We start from the raw sequence: 20,932 nt of genomic DNA on the forward strand, positions 1-20,932 counted from the left end.
GACCGGAAGTAGGCAGAAATGCATTGGACCCAGGCAACAGCCCATCTTTAATGATCTTAAATCCATTTATTTTAGATTGTTTTGTAGTGATAGTACAACATAAACATTTATATTTTTACTGTACAATACTTTAAAACAGTTGGCATGTTGCACACATGCCTAAAATTGCTCTTATTTGCGCCGCCCTCGTTGAAAACAATGTATTTCAAACTTCAGCTTGTCCCAGTTCAGGCTGCATGAGCAGCGCTCGAGCGCTCGGTTTCTGCCCCCTCAATATCCTAACTCTTCTATTAGATGGCTCTGATACTACGGAGTATGACTTCATTGCGCGCCGTGTTTGCGCATGGTGTTTTGGTTTTGTGGCTCCTCCTCCAGGACCTCCATAAACATTAGAACCAAGATGGCGTCTTCCATGGGTGGAATGTTTCCCGGCCAGCAGCCCGGGCCAGGTGCTCATCCCGTCGGTGGACCGGGCCAGCCCGGTCTGCTCCCCGGTGCTGCTAACAGGGGTCCGCAGGGAAATAATACCCTGGTGGATGATTTGGAGGCTTCATTTGAGGTAGGTAGAACCTTTGACTTGGTTAGCTAGCTAGTTAGCCTTGTTAGCTGAACGAGTAGCCATGGTTCACATTGATTGATTGATTGATTGCGGTTTTGAAGGAGTCAAGGGATTCGCATGTCTTAATGACTGTTGGTAGGGTGTTCCACATTTTGGTGGCATAGGAGCGAAATGAATTTAGTGCCGAATCTGGGTTGCACATGGTTTGTTGAGCTCCCTCTGGTGTTGTGGGTGTAGACTTCATTGACATTAAGGAAGTATTTAGACAGGTACATGCTAGCCCCTTTTGGGACCCTCGGTTACCTTTTCTGAATTTTGGACGGCGGTACCCTAGGGTCCCTCGTAGCTTATTCCACCCTCCATAGGACGCAGATTTACCCACTGTCTGTTCACGGAGACCTGCTTGGTCGCTTGAGTGTTGGTGAGATGTTTCAAAGATGCATACAACAGCTTTAGGAGACCGCCACAACGTGTGCGAAATGGCATTAACCACCGTTGCGTTAAGTATTTTTAATCTTTTTTTGAAGTTTTGCTTCGCAGAAATTCTCTCTTCTTCTCTCGACACAACAGCATTATAAACAGGGACGTGCAGCTAGCCAGTCGCTGCTCGGGAGGCGGTACAATGCGAAGTCAACAAGGAAGTCAAGGAGAGAGGAGTTCAGCGAAGCAAAATTTAAAAAAAAGATTAAAAATACTTAACGGCAACGGCGCAGTCGGCGCTTAATGCCGTTTTGCACACGTTTCCGCGGACTCCTAAAGCTGTTGTATGCATCTTTGAAACATCTCACCAACACTCAAGCGACCGAGCAGGTCTCCGTGAACAGACAGTGGGTAAATCTGCGTCCTATGGAGGCTGGAATAAGTTACGAGGGACCCTAGGGTACCGCCGTCCAAAATTCAGAAAAGGTAACCGAGGCGGGTCTCGAAAGGGGCCGCTAGGTACATGGATGTCTTGGTAGTGTATCGAATCTTGTGGACCAGACTCATTGCAAGATGCTGTACTCTGTCGTCAACCCTAAGCCATTCCAGCCTGTCATGACGCTCGACAGTCATGTTTCAGGGCTACTGAACGAGAAGCTAACTGAATGTTTATTTTTTTGCCTATCCAGTGTCGTATCTGACCGTGACGTATCAGAACAGAAGATGCAGTTTAGATTTTAGCCAAACTTTGACATACATGTTACAGAATCTCAGTAAATAAAGATGCTGTTGAGATTAAACCAAGTAATTCTAATTGATTGTCACATGCATAGGCGTGCTTTGCGTCTTTGGTGAGTCAAGACTACGTCAATGGAACCGATCAGGAGGAAATTCGAACCGGTGAGTGACAATGACATTTAATATGTGCACTGTTGTGTTTCCAGGGGACAACACTATATTCATCGGTTTGTAAATTACATAATTCAAAAGCACACAACTCAAAATGCCACAACAATGTAAACCATGTTGTGTGAAATCAGCACTGAAATGTATTTTGTTCACTGTTGAACTTTGTTATACAATCACACACTTTCACACTGGAACACCTCATGACACAGCAGCACACAGTGACAGTCTGGTCAAGGAATGACAACGTCATCTTACCTACCTGTGGAACACCATACAGATAATGGTTATCACTGACCTTATAATATCTCACATTTATATAGCCCTATAGAATGTCTGTGGTGTTGCATATATTCCATGAATCACAGCCATAGATCACTCCTATAGGTTCCCGGTTAGCGGTGGCAGAACGGCGGCATTAATCTAGCCTGGGTTCCAGCCTGAATCGCGTTCGGTGATTCTGAATTGTCACTCGCTACTCAGTCTGGGCTCCTATCTCCAAGGTAGGTGGGACATGCCCACGATGAATGATAAATGAAGTCCAGCTGTCATTCCAGTCCCCTCAGTCCAGATATAATAAAAAGAGATATTTGACTGAGCAAACGTCTTCTGCCAGAACTTTCACATGGATGTGAATGAAACTAGAGGACAATATCTGACTTCTTTGAAGTCTTTGGAATTATGTATTGGGTGAGTACAAACAGAGCGCCGAGCACATTTATGCCGCGCAGGTAACCGGAAGCCGATGGCATCGATCAATGGTCTGTATTGGGAAATGCTTGCAATGTATGTAACATCAGAGACATTCTAGGGCTAACATTTAGATAGCACATTTCTAAGTACCGGTACTCAAAATTCTCTTAAGGAGAGAGAAGAAAATAAACCAATTTTATTAGGATGGAGAAACAAAGAATTACAGTGAGCTTTGTCTCAGTGTAAAACTTTTAAAAACAACACTCCCCTCCCCCCCAATAAAATAAATAAATTCATGTAAAAAACAATGGATGTCTGTACATGTACCATGTTTTTAGTTAAAATATGACATCACTCATCTGCCTTTCTGTTTATCCAAGGTGTGGACCAGTGCATCCAGAAGTTCCTGGATGTAGCTAGACAGACGGAATGCTTCTTCCTGCAGAAACGACTTCAGTTATCTGTGCAGAAGCCAGAACAGGTTGTGAAAGAGGTAATGTCAATCATGTACACACTGAGTGTATCTGCTGGTCTTATGCTATGTTTAGGTAGATATTTTATTTTTTTCCTCGTTGCTCTCCCTGTCTCTCCTCCTTTTCTTCCTCTCCCTGTCTGAGAAGCAACAAAATGATGGAGTCGGGGTGAAACCGAATTTTACCCACTTTACACCATCCTGTGAACCAGTGATGTGACAATAAAGCTGATTCCAGTCTTTTCAGCCATCATCTCATGGTGCATTAGAAAATGAGAGCGGCACGGGCTCTCCTGGTTATTATTTTTTGTGTGGTTTTAGCCTAAACTAGTGGTTCCTTATCCTATGCCCTGTCAAAATGTCTACTTGCACCACCTTGAAAAATATGTGTAAACAAAAAGCATTGAACTGCAATCAATGAATGTGAATCAGTTTTTCTTGGTTAGTCATAGTGAAAACTGTGGGAACAATGCCTCAGTCTGGGAGCTGCAGGGGTCTATATTTGCATACAATACAGATACTAATAATAATTTAAAAAAAAGATATATATATATATATATATATATATATATATATATATATATATATATATATACACACACACACACACACACACACACACACACACACACACATACAAGACATAAGTGACTACTAGTGAGTAACGGTACATTTATTTAACTTAGCTTTGACCTAAGCCGAAGACTGCAAATACAGTATATCATACCTATGAGTATGACACTCTTTAAAGAGTGAATAAGGTCAGTAAGCAGGCCCCTCCTCTCATAGACACTTCCATGTATCTCGTTCTGTCTGCAGGACGTGTCAGAGTTGCGTAACGAGCTCCAGAGGAAGGAGTTACTGGTCCAGAAGCACCTGTCCAAGCTGCACCACTGGCAGCAGGTTCTGGAAGACGTGAGCCTTCAGCATCGTAAACCCTCTGACCTGCCTCCTCCTGGACCCCTGGCCTTCCTGGAACAGGCCTCTGCTAGCCTGCCCCCTGCACCCTTAAAACCTAGCTAAACAGGGCAGGCCTAAAACCTCTGTATAAAGTGACCTGAAAAACCTCTGACTTTAGCCAAGTTCAGTTATTTAGATTGTTTTATTTCAATATTGCTTTCTGTATTTTTGGCTTTTGTAAATATTTCTGAACTTTTTATTTTACTGAAATAAAATGTGTCTTTTGGATCTGTACTTGTCTGTTTCATGTGACCCAAAACAATGTGCATAAGGATTTCTGCTGTGTTGTATTGAGTGACGGGATGACGTGCAGCAAAGATTCAAAGAATGTCTGGTCTGATTCTAACCCAGGCCAGCTGCGGGAAGAACTATAGCCTTATTATCTATGATGTGTTCTTACCAGGATATTATTGCAAATGAAGGCTATTTATAACGGTGGTTAATTTTGAATGTTGCATTATTCAACCATAAAGTCAAAACAGTGATACTACACCTCCTTGATGATAATTGTTCTCATTCATATCTATCCTGTTTGCTGTGTGTAAGCAGCGTTCACAAACAATTAAATGGGGCTAATAAAAGGCTGGTTATGATTGCTATTAGAAGAATTATAATTTTTACGAGTTATGATACCAGCCAGGTTCACCCTTAGATTATATGGGTTCACCAACAGTCTTCCACAGCTAGAGGGAGACATCTCTTTCTTCACGGACACCCGGTTCAGCCGGAGGAACGTCTTTGCCGTCATGTCCTTGTTTCTGCATTTCCAATCCGTGATAGCAAAATAACAGGTATACCCCCCACCCCGCACCGACAGCTCCTCCGGTAGCTAACGATCCACCTGGGAGCCAGACAGACGGATCAGTCCGTGACTCGACTGCAGCATTCGGAATTGAGCTCCGTCCGTCCGCCCGGTTCTTGGTGAACGTAGGGAAGCAGCAGCAGCAGGCGGGCCAACACCCCAGCACGGCAAGGCAGGCAGCGAGGCTTGTCACCGCAGTGGCTCCTGTATGAGACGCCGCACAGGGGGCTGCGGGCTGGAGGAGCCCGTGTCGTCGCCTGAGGAAAAGAATTAGACCCGGGGGTCTGGATTTATGATCTAACAAAAGAGACACGCCGTGGTGGATATGGACTGGTGCATGCTGCTGCTCCAGCAGGCTGCCACACTCTGAGAAGCAGCAGCAAGCAGGCAGCACACAACCATGGATGTTCATCCTCTGTAAGTGAGCAAAGAACAAGAGGGGTTGAGGGTTCATCATCATAGTAGATCTGCTGCTGTGACTGATGATGCCGCATTGGTACAAAAATCCTGAGCGTCCATTTAACTCTGAGAGTGCACAAATGGAACCAAATGGACCCATATGTGCACTTTCAGAGTTACGAAATGGGTAAGGGAGGGTCTAGCCCCAGCCATAATGTGCCCTCAGTCAGTCCCTACGCTCATTCTGTAGCTCAGAATGAGCCCTATAGGGAGGGTCCAGTTTGTTCCATTTGTACTACCCCCTCAGAGTGAACATGAGGATTTATTTTTGCTTGGGTGTTTTTTTTGATTGCGGTTTAATTGTTACTGAAGATGTCATGATGCAAGAATGTGATGTGATGTGACATTCTGATGCAAGAATGTGATGTGTGTGTGTGTGTGGGTGTTTGTTGAGCTATGCACGTACTGTATAGGCTATAGTCTATTATTGAATATTAGCAGAGATATAAAGCGATAGATGCTCACATCTACCATGAATTAATTAGTCTGTCATGAGGAACCAAGGATAGGAAAATCTAAGTGAGGTTAGTTCTGTCTCTGGTTCAAAAAGGCAAGTCCCAGGTGACTTGAGAACTTGAAGTGTGCATGGTCATAAACCATTTAATGCTTCATCAAAGAAAAGTAGTATTTTTAAATCAATTATTTGACAGACATGGAGCCAGTTAGTGATGTGATCCACTTTCTGGATATTGATTGAATTAGACATTAAGGCCAGCTAACACAAAACAGTCCTGTTTCCTTTGTGGTCCTATGTATTGAATTAAACAACAGCATTTACACAGTAAGGATGTTGACTTGAGCTGCAGTGTCTGCTAATTGTGACTACACAAAAGTCTGGCACATCCAATATTTCATTCATTGATATTGTTGGTTATGTCATTTATACATCATCTGCATAAACTCATTTTGTAGTTTTCCATAATCTCTGAGCAGGTAGATGTTGAACAGAATCGTTCCCCGTATGGAGCCTTGGGGAACCAGTAATTACAGGTGACACTAAAGTAGTGTCTCTAGTGTAGTAGCACTGCCAGAAAGTACCAACCATTTTTTTTCTAGTATACTGAAATTCTGCCATTGTGTTTGAAGAGTAAAGACCCACTCCCCTAAATGAAACATGCTTGGCTTTGGTTGTGTGACCTGTCACACCATGCAAACATCCTCTGTCAGTGTGCCCCGGATCAAACCAAATGTTCTAGTGAGTGCTCATCTGCAAAACCAGATTTAGGATGTTATAAAACATACTTAGAGCTGTGCAGAGGAAACTACCAGGCTGGATGTCATTTATGAACAAGAGCAGTCACAGTGCTGTGGTTGAAATCCGGACTGGAAGATATCAAAGCATTTGTTTAGTGCCAATAAGTTGTTCAGTAGAAGGTTTGGTCTTACAATAGTTCATTAGTTTCGTAGATTATTATTTTTAAGAGTGGCTTGATGACTGCAGGTTTTAGATGGGGGTTTAGTTTTAGAATTCGGATGAATGGATTGGGGTTGGGGACTGAATAGTTAATGGCGGGTTCTCAGAACTGTATGCACATTACAATGATTGTGAGTGAGTCTGTCATTATGATCTACAATGTGCTTGTGCGTGCGTGTGGGTACGCTCATCCCTCTCAGCTGTACCAGACTCAGTCCACATCCGTTGGACAAGGAGGATGGTGTAGAGAGACAAGGCCCTGTTACGCTCAACCCACGACACATGCGAAAGGCCTTCAAAGTTATGAATGAGTTGCGCAGGTAACCCACGTACACAGACACACACACACCTTCTCACTCTCTTTCTCTCTCTAGTTATCCGTGACACTTTGTGAGCTTGTAGATCTTGTAGTACTTTCTGTGTGCAACCACCGTGTGCAACAAAGTTAACAAACTAAGAATAAATCACACTTCAATCTCAGTGCAGTGATTATTTTTGAGGGGCACTAGCCCCTCAGAAGCATGGCTTTCCGAAATCACATCATAGGCCAGCCAAGTCTATGAACTTTTAATTATAAATTCGCCTTTGCCTACATCTAGAACCCTCTTGTTATTTCTGTATTCTGTATGCATGTATTATGTCTCTGTTTCTCTGTTTTGTAATCATGTCATTGGTGCATCGCGTCTCTCTCCAGTCAGAGCCTGCTGTGTGATGTGACCATAGTCGCAGAGGACGTGGAGATTGCTGCTCACAGGGTGGTCCTGGCTGCCGGGAGTCCTTACTTCCACGCCATGTTTACAGGTAACCATGCACTGCTGTTTCTGATGGTGTACACTAGGCTTGGGATCTGGAATCTGAGGAACCGGATCCAACATTGAGGAACCAGAATCTCTTCCATCACATTTGGAACCGGTTTAAACTTTATCACACTGTCGGAGCTGGTATGTGGAATTCTACCAGTGGTTATGGTTATCAAACTTTGCAATTTCAAGGACCACCTGCACCACCATAACTTTGAGAGTGTACAGATGGAACTAAATCGACCCTTACAGATCAAATTTGGTTCCATTGGTTCCAAATTTGGTTCCGTAACCAACATTTGTTCACTTTTAGTTACAGACATAGACAAGGGTCTATTTGGAACCCCCTCAAGTAACCCAGGACCTCACTTTTACAATAATATGTATGCAGTACTGTATAAGTCAGAATTGTATGAAGACGAAAACAAATAGATTAAAATATAGGAATTGTTAAAGGGAAACATTAAGGAATCAGACCGTTAAGAGGGACTTGTTAAAATCCTAAAGAATCCTAACCATAGTGTACACATAGCCAAGACACAAGCTAAGGTAAGATTACCATAATAACAGCCTGATTTTGGTGGCTTTGTCTTAATGGAAGACCATCACATCCTGTAATTTATGTTAAACAAATCCTTGGAAGGCTAACGTGTGTGTGTGTGTGTGTGTGTGTGTGTGTGTGTGTGTGTGTGTGTGTGTGTGTGTGTGTGTGTGTGTGTGTGTGTGTGTGTGTGTGTGTGTGTGTGTGTGTGTGTGTGTGTGTGTGTGTGTGTGTGTGTGTGTGTGTGTGTGTGTGTGTGTGTGTGTGTTCAGGGGAGATGGCAGAGAGCAGAGCAAAGAGGGTGAGGATTAAGGAGATGGATGGATGGACTCTGGGTCTGCTTGTGGACTACATTTACACTGCTGAGATAGGGGTCACTGAGGACAATGTACAGGTACTGCATGTATGCAACTATGCACACACAATCAGTCACAGTGTACAAGATGCCATGTCTACTGTATGTAGAGTCACACACATACTGTTGATATACTCAGCACACACAGTGTATGCACATATTGACAGCAGGTCAACACACACACACACACACACACACATTTGGATTGCTGTGTCTTTATGATGCCCACTTCTCATGCACTTGGAAATACCAGTGCTATTTCATTCATTATTCCATTCTTTCCTTTATTTATTCCGGGACTCTTTTTCAAGGACGCCCTGATCACAGCAATATAAAACACTGACTATACATAATGAAAAACAATAACAAACGTTTGAACCACATTGCACGTCACAGATGCAAATGCATACAGTACAGTATAATGTTACATGCAACGGGTGCAGTCAATATGTACAGTAGTGTGTCCTCAACTATGATGGTGATTATGCTGCCATCTGTGTTTAGTCTTTATCTCCTTGTTTATGCACTGGTGATAAAGAATGTGCAGTATATGATCATACTTCAAGACAAGTAAAACATGCTGTTTTCAGGCATATAGTTATGTTATTTGTTTAGTAATAATACTATTTTCTATGTGTGATGTGTATTTAAGGCATTTTTACACGCATGCATCTGAAAATTGTACAGCCCCAAACTGGAACTAGAGTAACACATAAGAAAGATTACATATTGTGTGTGTGTGTGTGTGTGTGTGTGTGTGTGTGTGTGTGTGTGTGTGTGTGTGTGTGTGTGCGTGCGTGTGCGCGTGCGCGCGTGCGTGTGCAGGCTCTGCTGCCCGCGGCAGGGCTCCTCCAGTTGACGGAGGTGAGGAAGGCCTGCTGTGAGTTCCTCAGCTCTCAGCTCCACCCCTCCAACTGTCTGGGAATACGAGCCTTCGCAGACCTCCACGCCTGCTCCCAACTTCTCACCCAGGCCAACTGCTATGCTGGTATGTGAAGACCTACAGAGTGTCTGTGCTGTGCGTGCGTTGAGAGAGAAACCGACAGAAGGAAATAGGGTAGAGTGGAGGAGGGATTGAGAGGGGGAGGGAGAAGGAGTGAGGAGGAAGATGAATGTGAGCGAGAGAAGAGTGGGCAGAGCTAACGGTGAAACGTGGTCATGTTGATCAGAACTGTCTTGTTGGGTTTTGTTTGACAGAACAACACTTTGCTGAGGTGGTTGGAACTGAGGAGTTCCTCAACCTGGGCATGGACCAGGTGTCCAGCCTCATTGCCAGTGACAAACTCACCATCCCCACGGAGGAGAAGGTATACACACATGCACAGGCGCACATGTACACGCACACTACATTCAATTTAGTGAGGCGCACAACAGGCTCACACATACAGTACATACAGTACACACAGCATACACAATCAAATAAGTGTTAATTAAATTCTGAGAGTAAAATTAGGCTGGCTCAGGCGGTTAGACCATAGGCTCCAATGAGTGCAAGGACCCGGGTTTGTATTGGACCACCCTCTCGTCTTGCGTGTCTCTGTCACACTGTCCTATCTGAAATAAAGCATTAAAATAGTGACTATTTCTGTCTCATATTTGACCTATATTGAAATTGTTGGATGTAGCTGTTATTTTTGGAATCACTGGTGCCAGCTGTCTCATGAGTCATTAATAGAGGTTGGGGGGGGGGGGGGGGGGGGGGGGGTCTCCTATTCTACCTAATCATGTGTCAGCTTTTCCACATTTATCTAATTGCCGTTTTTATTTAATTTCAATGCACATGTAATTCTCCACTTGTTCTTCACAACGTTTGTTACTTAAAGGGATAGTTAAGTTCACCCCCAAAATGACTATTTCTATCGATTACTCACCCCATGGAGACTTCATGGATATGTTTTTGTCGCATTCCTAAGCCAATAATTTGATCTATATGCTCCCTATAGAGACACAAAGGAGACTCTTTCTGTTTCAGGGAACCACTGCTGGTTAGCAAATTATTGGCTTTGGAATTCAACAAAAACTACAAAAATATCCATGAAGTCTCCATGGGGTGAGTAATCGATAGAAAAAGTCATTTTGGGGTTGAACAATGCCTTTTAACACTTTAACTTATGATGCTGCCAGAGGTGTTCAGAATAAAGGTGCTAGAGTGCCGAGCAGATTTTACCCTGAAATGCCCCGCCTTCCATTTCCCCCCAAAACCAGGAGATATAATGTTCCATTACTACCTTGCGTTGTCAAGTCTGATCTCTCTTTAGAAGCGTTAATATTCCAAACGAGATGCTTGGTTAAGTAAGAAATTTGGACCGTTCTGATCAAAACCAAGGACAGCGCCGTAGGTTTAGAGATGATGGCTACATTTGTCGTAAGTGAACGGCTGACATATCCAGAAGCTCTGTGCAAGGCGATGCCTTGCAACGGGAGCTGTAAAAAAATGGATTACAGCGATCCCGTTTTATATCATTAAAAAGGACTACAAGACGTCTGAGGCACCTCACGGTTTTAAATGAGAGGATGTGTATACACGTTTTTAGCATCATAGGGGTTAATAGTTTGCAGCATGTTTAACAGATTATATAAAAGTAAGAGTGCTGTGAATGAACGAATTAACTCATTTTATTTTTGTTTCTGGCTGCCTTTCACAGCCCATCCCTTTCAGGATTATTCAGACACAATGTACAACACATTATATTATCACACACCAAAATAGTAAACAAAATAAATAAATATCACACAAATGTATACATAACTCTGATTGAGAGTACATTCAAGTAGTAATTGTCAAGCTAGAGACTAGAGTGGAGGGCAAGAGAGAGAGATGCTGTGTATGCACAAGTAAATGTGTTATTAATTTTAGAGCACCAGGGCTCTCAGGGTTTTCCAAACATCATTTTAGTTCTTTTTCATCCTCTTGTATTATGACGGTGTCACTTGCTGTAAAGAACTGATTTCCGTTCGACTCAGTATAGATGAAGCTTTAGAATGCTTTGTGCTTCATGTGAAGGTATTTGAAGCTGTGATTGCTTGGGTCAACCACGACAAAGATGTCCGCCAGGAACACCTGGCTCACCTGATGGAGCATGTCCGCCTGCCGCTGCTCTCCAGGGAATACCTGGTACAGGTATGTACTGTACGTCGTTGCTCTGCATCCCGCATGCTGCTTTGAAATACAACATGCCTTGATATTGTCGAGTTTCATCAGGACAACCAACATTGTTGATGTCTGCAGGAAGTTTTGATTCATGTCTTAGAGCTAGAGTTGTGTTGATATTGTCCCGGAAGTCCACGTGCTCCATGCTTCATGATACAATTTGAACAAAAACTGAGTTTGAAATTGTGTTGCTCTGTCTGTCTCTGTGATTGGCTGGGTCAGCGGGTGGAGGAGGAGTCTCTGGTTAAAAACAGCAGTGCGTGTAAAGATTACCTGATTGAGGCCATGAAGTACCACCTGCTGCCAGCTGACCAACGGGCTCTGATGAAGACAGCCCGCACACGCATGAGGACACCGGCATCCTGCCCAAAGGTACACACACACACACGCACGCACGCGCGCGCGCGCGCGCGCGTTGTGAGCTGGTAGATCGGCTATTTTCAGTGTTCGACACAGATGCGCAACCATGTATAGATGAAGCATAACCCCAACAACTAAACTTAACCTCTAAATGGCTAATACTAACCCCAACCTTATTTTCTTCCCCCTAATTGTATGCCCAACTCCCCAAATCTTGTCCTCTCAATGTCGGCGTCTCAAATTATTCTATACTTGTGGGGACGTTTGGCCCTCAATGGTATAGTAATACAAGTACACATACCCCACACACACACACACACACACACACACACACACACACTCATTCATTCAACCTTTATTTAAGATTCTCTGAGAAATCATTGAGGGAGACCCTCATTTGCAATGATGCTGAGAAGCATGAGATTATAAACAATCAGCATCAGCATAAGCTCAACAATAAAAAACAATCCATTGACAACGGTCAATTAAAAACAGCTACAGGTATTCAACGGATATTGAGTTAGTTCCTAAAATAGCCAGTAGGTACCTACCAGGTACCTACTGGCTACTGATACCCCTACTGGGGTATCAGTTTTAGGTCCTAGTTTTAGGTCCTAGTTTTAGGTTCGAATTGCTTCCAAGAACCTGGTGCACCAATACTGAAAGCAGACTTTCCCAGGTCAGATCTGGCATGAGGTACCTAAAGAACCAGCCATTCACTGGAGTGAGTTCAAATTTGACGGTGTTTCTGGTATCATAATGTGTGATGGTCATTCTCTGGCTTTGTACGTGCATATACACCGATCCGTACTGCACCCCTACCACCACCCTCACAGACTGATGTCTGCTACAGAGGTAGTGCTTAAACCAGCTGCAAGCAGATGAGTAGCCTTTCTATAAGAAATGGTCCACGGTGTCAAATGCTGGTCTATGAAAATAGCTGCAGCTATCTTATCGTCTAGTTATGAGATTGTCTAGAACCAGGGTGACAGACAGCTGTGGTGTTGCTATGATGAGCTCTAAAGCCGGATTGATGTGGACGTAGAATAGACGTGTTAGGAATGGTTTAAGCTGGTGGTTATTTATTTACTAGGATTTGCAGAATATTTGAAAGTGGCGGTTTTATTTTTCCGGACAGCCTTCCCGAATTCCGTTGCATCCGAGTGACCGAAGCGCAATGAGTGAGGACAAGCAAAAATGTCCTCAATGATTGTGATTTCCCCTCACGTTTCTCTTCTGGAGCATGTTTGGTCATCACAAAAATAGAAGTACATAGTCACACACTGATCTTGTTCTACTGTATGCTAGGTGATGATTGTGGTTGGAGGCCAGGCTCCCAAGGCCATCCGGAGTGTGGAGTGTTATGACTTTGAGGAGCAGCGTTGGTACCAAGTGGCTGAGCTCCCCACCAGGAGGTGCAGGGCAGGTAGGAAACACTTAACACTTCACCATCTGTATGATTCTCCACATAACAGTTTTTTTTATTGTTTGTCAATATATTATGTTACATACAGAATTGTACATGCGTATAATCTATATATCATCACTGTGGTTTACAAACCTTGTAGTTCCTACAAGGTAAAAATGTCTTATGATTGCAATGCGGTGTGAACTTTTAAACCAGCTATTTTGCTACTACACTGTCGTGCAAGTATGAAGAAGTAGGTCATTCATTCACGAAAAAACAAATTTCCAGCCAACAACAACGATGTAAATTTGCAAAATCATGCATCGTTTCTTTAGTGATATTTAATAATGTATACTAATGTAAAAAAAATAATCTTCCCAGTTGGTTGTCATTGTAGATCAGTGGATCCCAAACTTTTTAGCTCAAGACACAAAAGAGAAATTAAACGTTTGCCCAGAACCCAAACTAGTGAAAATAGCAGATCTACAAGCTCAATGCGTCTCTTCGTGCCGCTTTGTGGGCTATTTTCACTACTTCTAATTTATGGAATTTATTTAATTTTAATTTTATTATCTTCTGAAATTTCTGAAAACAATCATTACATTTGTTGTGAATTCTGCTTTTTTGTTATGTTTTGAAATAATAATTAAAAACAAAATGTAGGAAACTAAAAGAATAAAGGGACTGACCCAGTTCCCAAATCCAGTTTGGGAACCATTGTTGTAGATAATGTGTATGTCCTCTGTGTTGCTCTGTGCTAGGGGTGGTGTACGTGGGTGGGTGTGTTTATGCGGTTGGAGGTTTTAATGGCTCCCTGCGCGTGCGGACGGTGGACTGCTTCGACCCGGCAACAGACAGGTGGACATGTGTGAGCAGCATGCAGGATAGGCGCTCCACGCTTGGAGCAGCTGTTCTCAACGGACTGCTTTATGCTGTGGGAGGCTTCGATGGCAGCACAGGTGTGTACACGACTACACATGTGTGTAGGGGTTGTCACCATCATCATGAGTCATGACATTTCAGTTGATGGTTAATTGTCATACGAATAACTGTGATGGATGACTATGAATTGTAAGCAAAAACAATACACATGTGTACATACATGACTTGATAAAGTCCTATTAATATACAAAGAAATGACTGACCGGTACCAGTAATCAAAATAATGTACTTAGGCAATAAGTTTAAAGGAGCACTCATTTTCAACCGTATTTTCATATAATTGATCCTCACTAATGTTCATCATAATATGGTACCATTTAATAATAACTAATTTATTTCTAAATCTTTTTAAAAAATGCTGTTATTGAGAATTGTTGAAAATTATTGAAAATTTTACAAATTGTCCTGTCGTCCAAAAATAGTGATGCCAGGTTTCAAGTGTTTACCCCATTGATACCTGGTGATACCTGGTGCAACCTATACACTGTTTTACCTTTGAAACCAGCTGCTACCTCTGTGTCTCATTAGTTGTTGCTGTACAATACATGTAGCAACATCATTATTATTATTTTTTAAGTTTTGAATAAGAATTTGAAGGTTTTTTAGAAACTTTAGGCTAGGTTTTAGAATGAAGGCATTTTTAGAATTTGCCTCAGGTATAAATGGGTCATAGACACGAAATTGAAATTTGACATTACTGCTAATTTCATCCAGCTGTTTTTTATACAGTCTATGAAAACTATTCTACCGATTTATGCAAAACAATTGGATTAGCTCAAATATTTGCGATCAGGTGTTGATAGATGTGATAATTGTGACAGGCCTACTGTACGTGTGTTTGCGTACTCTTGTTCTTCAGTCTTTGTGAGGACCAGATGAAAACATGTTAAACATGTCATATACCTTCGTTAAAACTAGGCATTGTATAAATTGACAGATTTTCTCATGATTAATGTGTGCGTTATTTGCAGGCCTGTCCACGGTCGAGGCCTATAATCCAAAGACGGATGAATGGTTCCACGTTTTACCCATGAGCACGAGACGCAGCAGTGTCGGAGTTGGAGTTGTCAACGGTGAATAAGTCATATCTTTTTTTACCGCTTTATAGTCTCGTAATATTTAGCTCACTGTTGTCTCTAACTGTGTGTTTGTCATTCCAGGTATCCTGTATGCAGTGGGTGGGTATGATGGAGCAACCAGACAGTGTCTGAGTACAGTGGAAGCCTACAACCCAAACAGTAATACATGGAGCTACATTACTGAGATGGGCACGCGACGTAGTGGGGCAGGTGTGTGTACAACTGTACATGCTCTTATATTATAATATGACTGTTCTTTGTTCATGTAACACTTCACTTACAATACAAAGCGGTTCATAAATAATATTGAAATGGTAAAATCCTCTAACTGTCCTGGCCATCTTCTGTACAGTCCAATAAATGCACTTTTAACACTTTCCTCAGCAGCCAGACACACATGACCCTGCTGACCTTGAATTGAACCAGAGACTCGGCATAAAATATTTAATCAAAGGGACCACTCTTCCACAAACGAAACAAAATACATTTGCACGCACCACTACTGATGTCCATAAAGACTACTCTAAACACGACTTAGACATTATTGGCTGCCTCCTAGCGACCTTACTAGCAACCTAGTCAAGGCTGCCTCCTAAGACAATGGGAGTCTGAACGGCATAAAAACCCCTACTCTGAATGCTGCAATGTGGAGCGAGTGGCGACAGCAGCTAATGTTATGAGCTAACTGGAGCTACAGGAATGCCATAACAAAACACAGTGAGTGAACCAACAAAAGAACGTTGGAAACAAACGGAAACGGGCGCTACAAGAGCTTGTTACACCTGGCACTGTGGCAGTTATGACTGAGTAATTTTCTTGTTTAGAATAGATAGTGTTCAACCTGCCGTTGTGAGGTCCTCCCTCAACCACTCTCTACAACGATTATTGTTATTGTATTTGCGTGACTTTTCTCTAAGTCTAGGCCTATGTTTAGGCCTACCACAGTACCATTATATTCTGATGACCGCAGTTTGTACGTGGCATATACTGTAGTTACAGAGATAAACCAATGAAACAAACTCACCAGCTTGCATGTTGTTAGCAAAAACGTACATTTTGTGGACTAGGATAGCTGAATCTTTGCTTTGTCGGGTAAACCACCGGTGCCGTCGACTCGCTGAAACGTCCACCGCTGTGAGTGAAATATTCTGACGTTCAATAGGCTAACGGATCTTCTTAGATCAGCCGATCTTTACATCAACCCTGACAAGGTTTGCTATGGGACATACAAATTAAGAGCTGATGCTCAGAACAGGGCTGCAAACATCTGTCTTCTTAGCGATTATTCTATCAATTACTATTATGAATATTGAGAAACCTGTTTTCTGGGATATTTCATTTTATGCCAACGAATGGACGTGAAAAGGTCGTAATAGATTATTTTTTTTATCAAACAAATTGATTAGTCTGAGTGTTGTGTACAACACTCTATTTACAAGGTCACATTGCATCACAATGTGATGAGCTTGCAGACTTACTTTTTGTTACTATTTCTGAAAATGTACATTTATTATATTTTTAAATAATCAATTTAAATCGATTAGTTCAATGAACAGTTGCAGTATCTGCTTTACATGAATAGGCCACTGTTTGGAGGACCTGCAAGGGAGGGGGGGTCCTCTGCTTGCTTGTTGAAACAGCTGAATCCACTTCTGTCTCCAGGTGTGGGTGTGTTGAAAGGCCTGCTCTACACGGTGGGCGGACATGATGGCCCTTTGGTCAGGAAGAGTTGTGAGGTGTACGACCCCGCCTCCAATAGCTGGCGACAGGTAGCAGACATGAACATGTGTCGACGCAACGCAGGTAATACTCACCTGTCACACTGCTACGCACTTGACAACTTGTAGATCAGTGTATAACTTGTAGATCAGTGTATTTTAGCAAGCGAGTCCCTCACACATGGATCCACTGAACGCTAAGAAAGTAAATAGCCTCATGAGAATAAGGAGTTTAACCTCACAACCAAAGACACAAATCTTGTAAGGGATACTACTGTATATAAGCCTTTCTACTGAACAATTGCTCACTCACCTTTGCAGAGGTAAAAAGATGATGCTGGGATCCGCCACTATATCCGATGATCTTTGATCAGGGATTTATTGATTACTGAAGGGAAATCCATCCTTGGACGAACTTAGTATATGAGGTCCAATGTGTACGGTATGTGTGTGTATCTTTTATGTATCTGTGTGTGTGCATTTCAGGTGTGTGTGCTGTGAACAACCTGCTGTATGTGGTGGGAGGAGATGATGGCAGCTGTAACTTAGCCTCTGTTGAGTTTTACAACCCAAACTCTGACAAGTGGACACTACTGCCTGCCTGTATGAGCACGGGACGGAGCTATGCAGGTACACACACACACACACACACACACACACACACACACACACACACACACACACACTACTAGAAATACTAAGCAATTATGTACACATGATGTATCTACTGTGTATATACTGTACATACATACACCAAATACTATGTGCAAATGAATGCACGCTACCGAGCAGTACGCGGCACGGTATCTGCCTTGTTTTAAAGGGATTTGTTAAACATTGCACGTACACAGGAGTGCTCCTCTCACCTTGCCATAGGAAAAACAGTATTGTGAATGGTAATTTATCCATGGAACGCAACAGTGAATATTGTAATCAAGATGTGGGTGCAGTCATACTGACACTAATACTGTAGTTGTATATATTATACATGTATACAACATGTATATTACACATACTCATGTGTTTGAGTATTTTAACACAGTACTCAAAATTCATTAAATTCATGATGAAATACAATTCAGTGGTGTCATGGATCGGTACTTTGTCAATACAGAACAAAAAGTAAGTGACTTTCATGTCATAAAAGGTGGTATACAAATAGTTGTATTATTATTAGTTTTATTAATGTACTAAGCAGGTATGTATACTGAAGCCATACATAGAGTAGGTATGTACTCACGCAGGCATACTGTGCAGTGTGCAGCTACATGATACAGCACATGTATGCACTAGTGATGCAAGTCCACTTAGTCCAGTGTTCTGCCTTAGCTAGCTCTATAGCACCATCAAGTGGTAAATCTCAGTATCCAGTACTAATAGTTTTTTTTGCCACAAGCATTAGTACTCCTCAAAAACGTGTTCATGTTAAGGACACCCAGATTAATTATGTCTTTGGCCGCAGATCTCCATTTGAAAAAACGTTCATTTGTTAAAATGTTTCAAAAAAATAATATAAGATTTATTTTTATAGCAGATCTACAATCTCACAACTGAGTTTTTTTTTAAACTTGTTTTTTTTGTTTTTTTTACAATAGAAACGCTGGCACCTGGTCTGCGTTTCTATTGTAATGTACTGGCATGGATTGTGTTAAGAGCAGATTCAATAGGACACAGGTGTCTACCTTTCTCCTCCCTCCTAGGTGTCACTATGATTGACAAGCCCTTATGACTGCGCTGAGTGCTGCCGTTGCTGAACATTTTTTGAAGCGGAAGCTGATCTCCTTCTGCTGAACGCTGACCTGGGTTCTATACCTATGATGCCAACGCCTGCACCTGAGGCTCTGTGTCCACACAGGGGCACCGATGATGCTGATTAGGATGTTGATGAGGAGTAGGTAGATGATGAAGACTATTGCACTTAAAACATAAAACGGGAATGGAACTGTTTAGTTTTTATCCTCTTGCCAAACAGGACTGCAACAGAGACCAAGGGATTTGAGAGTGGGAGGGGGGTGCACTATAACCTCCTGTTTGTAAGCACCGCTGTACCACTAATGTAAGTGAAACTACTGATGACGCTGAGGACCTGCTGTACTTAAGAGTAACGTCACTGAGCCAACTTTGTCGGACATCGCCTTACTTAAGCCTTGTCCTACGAGCAAGGAAGAGGGGCATTTGGGATTATTATCTCGCTCCTTTTTCCCCCTCTACCGTTTATTTCATCTTCCTGAGAAGTGTGCGTGTGTGTGTTTGTGTGTGTGCTTGCATGTATGCATACAGTACGTGCTTGCTTGCGCATGTGAGCATGTATGTATGTCGTACAGTATGTATGTACTATGTATGTGCAGAGGTGCACCTGGTCTGATGAAGAGCGTGACCTCTAACCTCTTTGGTGTCAAAAAAAAGAGAAAAGAAAGTGGCTGAATGCCAAGTGACATGTGTATTTTTTTGTTTCCTGTACCACATCACCTTCCGTTTTTATTGTGCTATTTGACCGGAGGGTGCTGGGATTTCAGGTTTGTTCTGAAGGAAAACGGTCTCCTGATAACACTTTGTATTGTTTGGTTACCAGAGGATGTTGGCTGAGCCTGCATGTGTTCGCCTTGCACAAAGCAGTTGTAGAAGGAAATGTACATTTCTTAAGACGAGAGAGAAAAAAATACTTATGTGGTCAATTGCAGCCAGGACTGAAAGGCTGAAATCTCGTTCCGTGGTGCCAAAACAAGTGACAGTCAGACGCTGTTTTTTTTTTGTTTTTTTAAAGCAGTTGAATTTTAATTTGTGCTTAACTGTCGCTCATCAGCAGCGATGTTTGTTGCTGTTGTTAAAACCACCGTTGACAGCAGGTGATTGTGGGCTGAACTAACTGCATGGTCCTAATCTTTGACCTCCTACCCTTGAACTATGAAAAAGACACTGACCTTCCTAACCCTTGATCTGTTGTCCTTGTGTAGCTGCCCCTTGTTAACTACTGCACACTCTCGACTGAATATGAATGTGCCAATTTCAATGTCTTATTATTTCTGTCTTTATTACTCTCTTCTCCTGTATTCTCTCTCTCTCTATCTCTCTCTCTCTCTCTGGAACGTGACCAAACCTATTCTTTGATTCTGTTCTCTCTAGCCTCTCTCCTGTTCTTGATAATTGCTAATAAGTATTGATATCGCTGTCTCTTATCAGTGTATTGAGGAATGTCATGTAAGCTAATGAACTTTGAAATGTTTCATTACATGTTTTATATTATCATTAATAAATATGCTTCTTGTATTTAAAGTCGCAAACTGATGTACAGTAGGCCTTACCACTTCTGTGTAGAAATGTGTAAAAGCATATTATAGCACATTTAGTGTAGTTTAGATTAGTTTTTCACTGGTTTAATTTACCCTAATCTGTAGTTGAGTGTGGGCGGACAAGAAAGGAGTTTGTAAATGGCTAAATTGTTATCTGTATGATAACCTGACAGCTATGATTAGATGGATGCAAAGTAGGTTCCGGAGACCCCCAGGGGTCCTTGAGGAGGATATTGAGATCCTTATGAGAATATGAGTTATGGAGAATGCAATAATAATAATGAATTGCATTTTTATAGCGCTTTTCCAAGTGCTCAAAGCGCTTTACAATGGTTCATTCATTCATACATTGGGAGGTGAAGCGGCGAACAGTTGACGCCAACGTCCTCACTTCCCACATTCACACACCAATGGTGGAAAGCTCACACCAACCAACCAACCAACTGAACCCTACATTGGAGGCAATGTAGGGTTCAGTGTCTTGCCCAAAGACACTTCGACATGTGGACAGGAGGAGCCGGGATTCGAACCGCCGACCCAGGGATCATTGGACGACCTGCTCTACCTCCTGAGCCACAGCCGCCCTGGAGCAATGGAGATCCT

The 20,932-nt window shown here is 42.4% G+C and overlaps 2 protein-coding genes across 2 annotated transcripts; both read left to right on the plus strand.

The window, feature by feature from the left end:
* Window positions 1–367: 367 nt before the first annotated feature.
* Window positions 368–4,238, plus strand: med28 (mediator complex subunit 28). Its single transcript, XM_079498993.1, has 4 exons — window positions 368–559; window positions 1,813–1,879; window positions 2,959–3,071; window positions 3,870–4,238. The coding sequence occupies exons 1-4, from the start codon at window positions 401–403 to the stop codon at window positions 4,071–4,073; spliced, it is 543 nt and encodes a 180-aa protein (XP_079355119.1). The 5' UTR covers window positions 368–400; the 3' UTR covers window positions 4,074–4,238.
* A 495-nt stretch (window positions 4,239–4,733) lies between these two features.
* klhl2 (kelch-like family member 2) lies at window positions 4,734–20,306 on the plus strand. The gene is made up of 15 exons (XM_079498964.1): window positions 4,734–5,229; window positions 6,886–7,005; window positions 7,380–7,486; window positions 8,299–8,420; window positions 9,207–9,369; window positions 9,579–9,688; window positions 11,386–11,502; window positions 11,755–11,904; window positions 13,201–13,318; window positions 14,062–14,259; window positions 15,214–15,315; window positions 15,403–15,531; window positions 16,984–17,124; window positions 17,526–17,669; window positions 18,740–20,306. The coding sequence occupies exons 1-15, from the start codon at window positions 5,213–5,215 to the stop codon at window positions 18,766–18,768; spliced, it is 1,767 nt and encodes a 588-aa protein (XP_079355090.1). The 5' UTR covers window positions 4,734–5,212; the 3' UTR covers window positions 18,769–20,306.
* Window positions 20,307–20,932: the final 626 nt, after the last annotated feature.

The sequence above is a fragment of the Electrona antarctica genome, assembly GCF_951216825.1.
Source record: "Electrona antarctica genome assembly, chromosome: 4".
Taxonomy (NCBI): Eukaryota; Metazoa; Chordata; class Actinopteri; order Myctophiformes; family Myctophidae; genus Electrona; species Electrona antarctica.

What these genes read in the sequence shown, in the direction of transcription:
- klhl2 (XM_079498964.1), top strand. An exon ending in GTTATGAATGAGTTGCGCAG is followed by an intron (nt 7,006 to 7,379) that starts GTAACCCACGTA and finishes GTCTCTCTCCAG; the next exon opens with TCAGAGCCTGCTGTGTGATG. An exon ending in CCATCCCCACGGAGGAGAAG is followed by an intron (nt 9,689 to 11,385) that starts GTATACACACAT and finishes CTTCATGTGAAG; the next exon opens with GTATTTGAAGCTGTGATTGC.
- med28 (XM_079498993.1), top strand. Translation starts at nt 401, where the DNA reads ATGGCGTCTTCCATGGGTGGAATGTTTCCCGGCCAGCAGCCCGGGCCA. An exon ending in ATTTGGAGGCTTCATTTGAG is followed by an intron (nt 560 to 1,812) that starts GTAGGTAGAACC and finishes TCACATGCATAG; the next exon opens with GCGTGCTTTGCGTCTTTGGT. An exon ending in TCAGGAGGAAATTCGAACCG is followed by an intron (nt 1,880 to 2,958) that starts GTGAGTGACAAT and finishes TGTTTATCCAAG; the next exon opens with GTGTGGACCAGTGCATCCAG.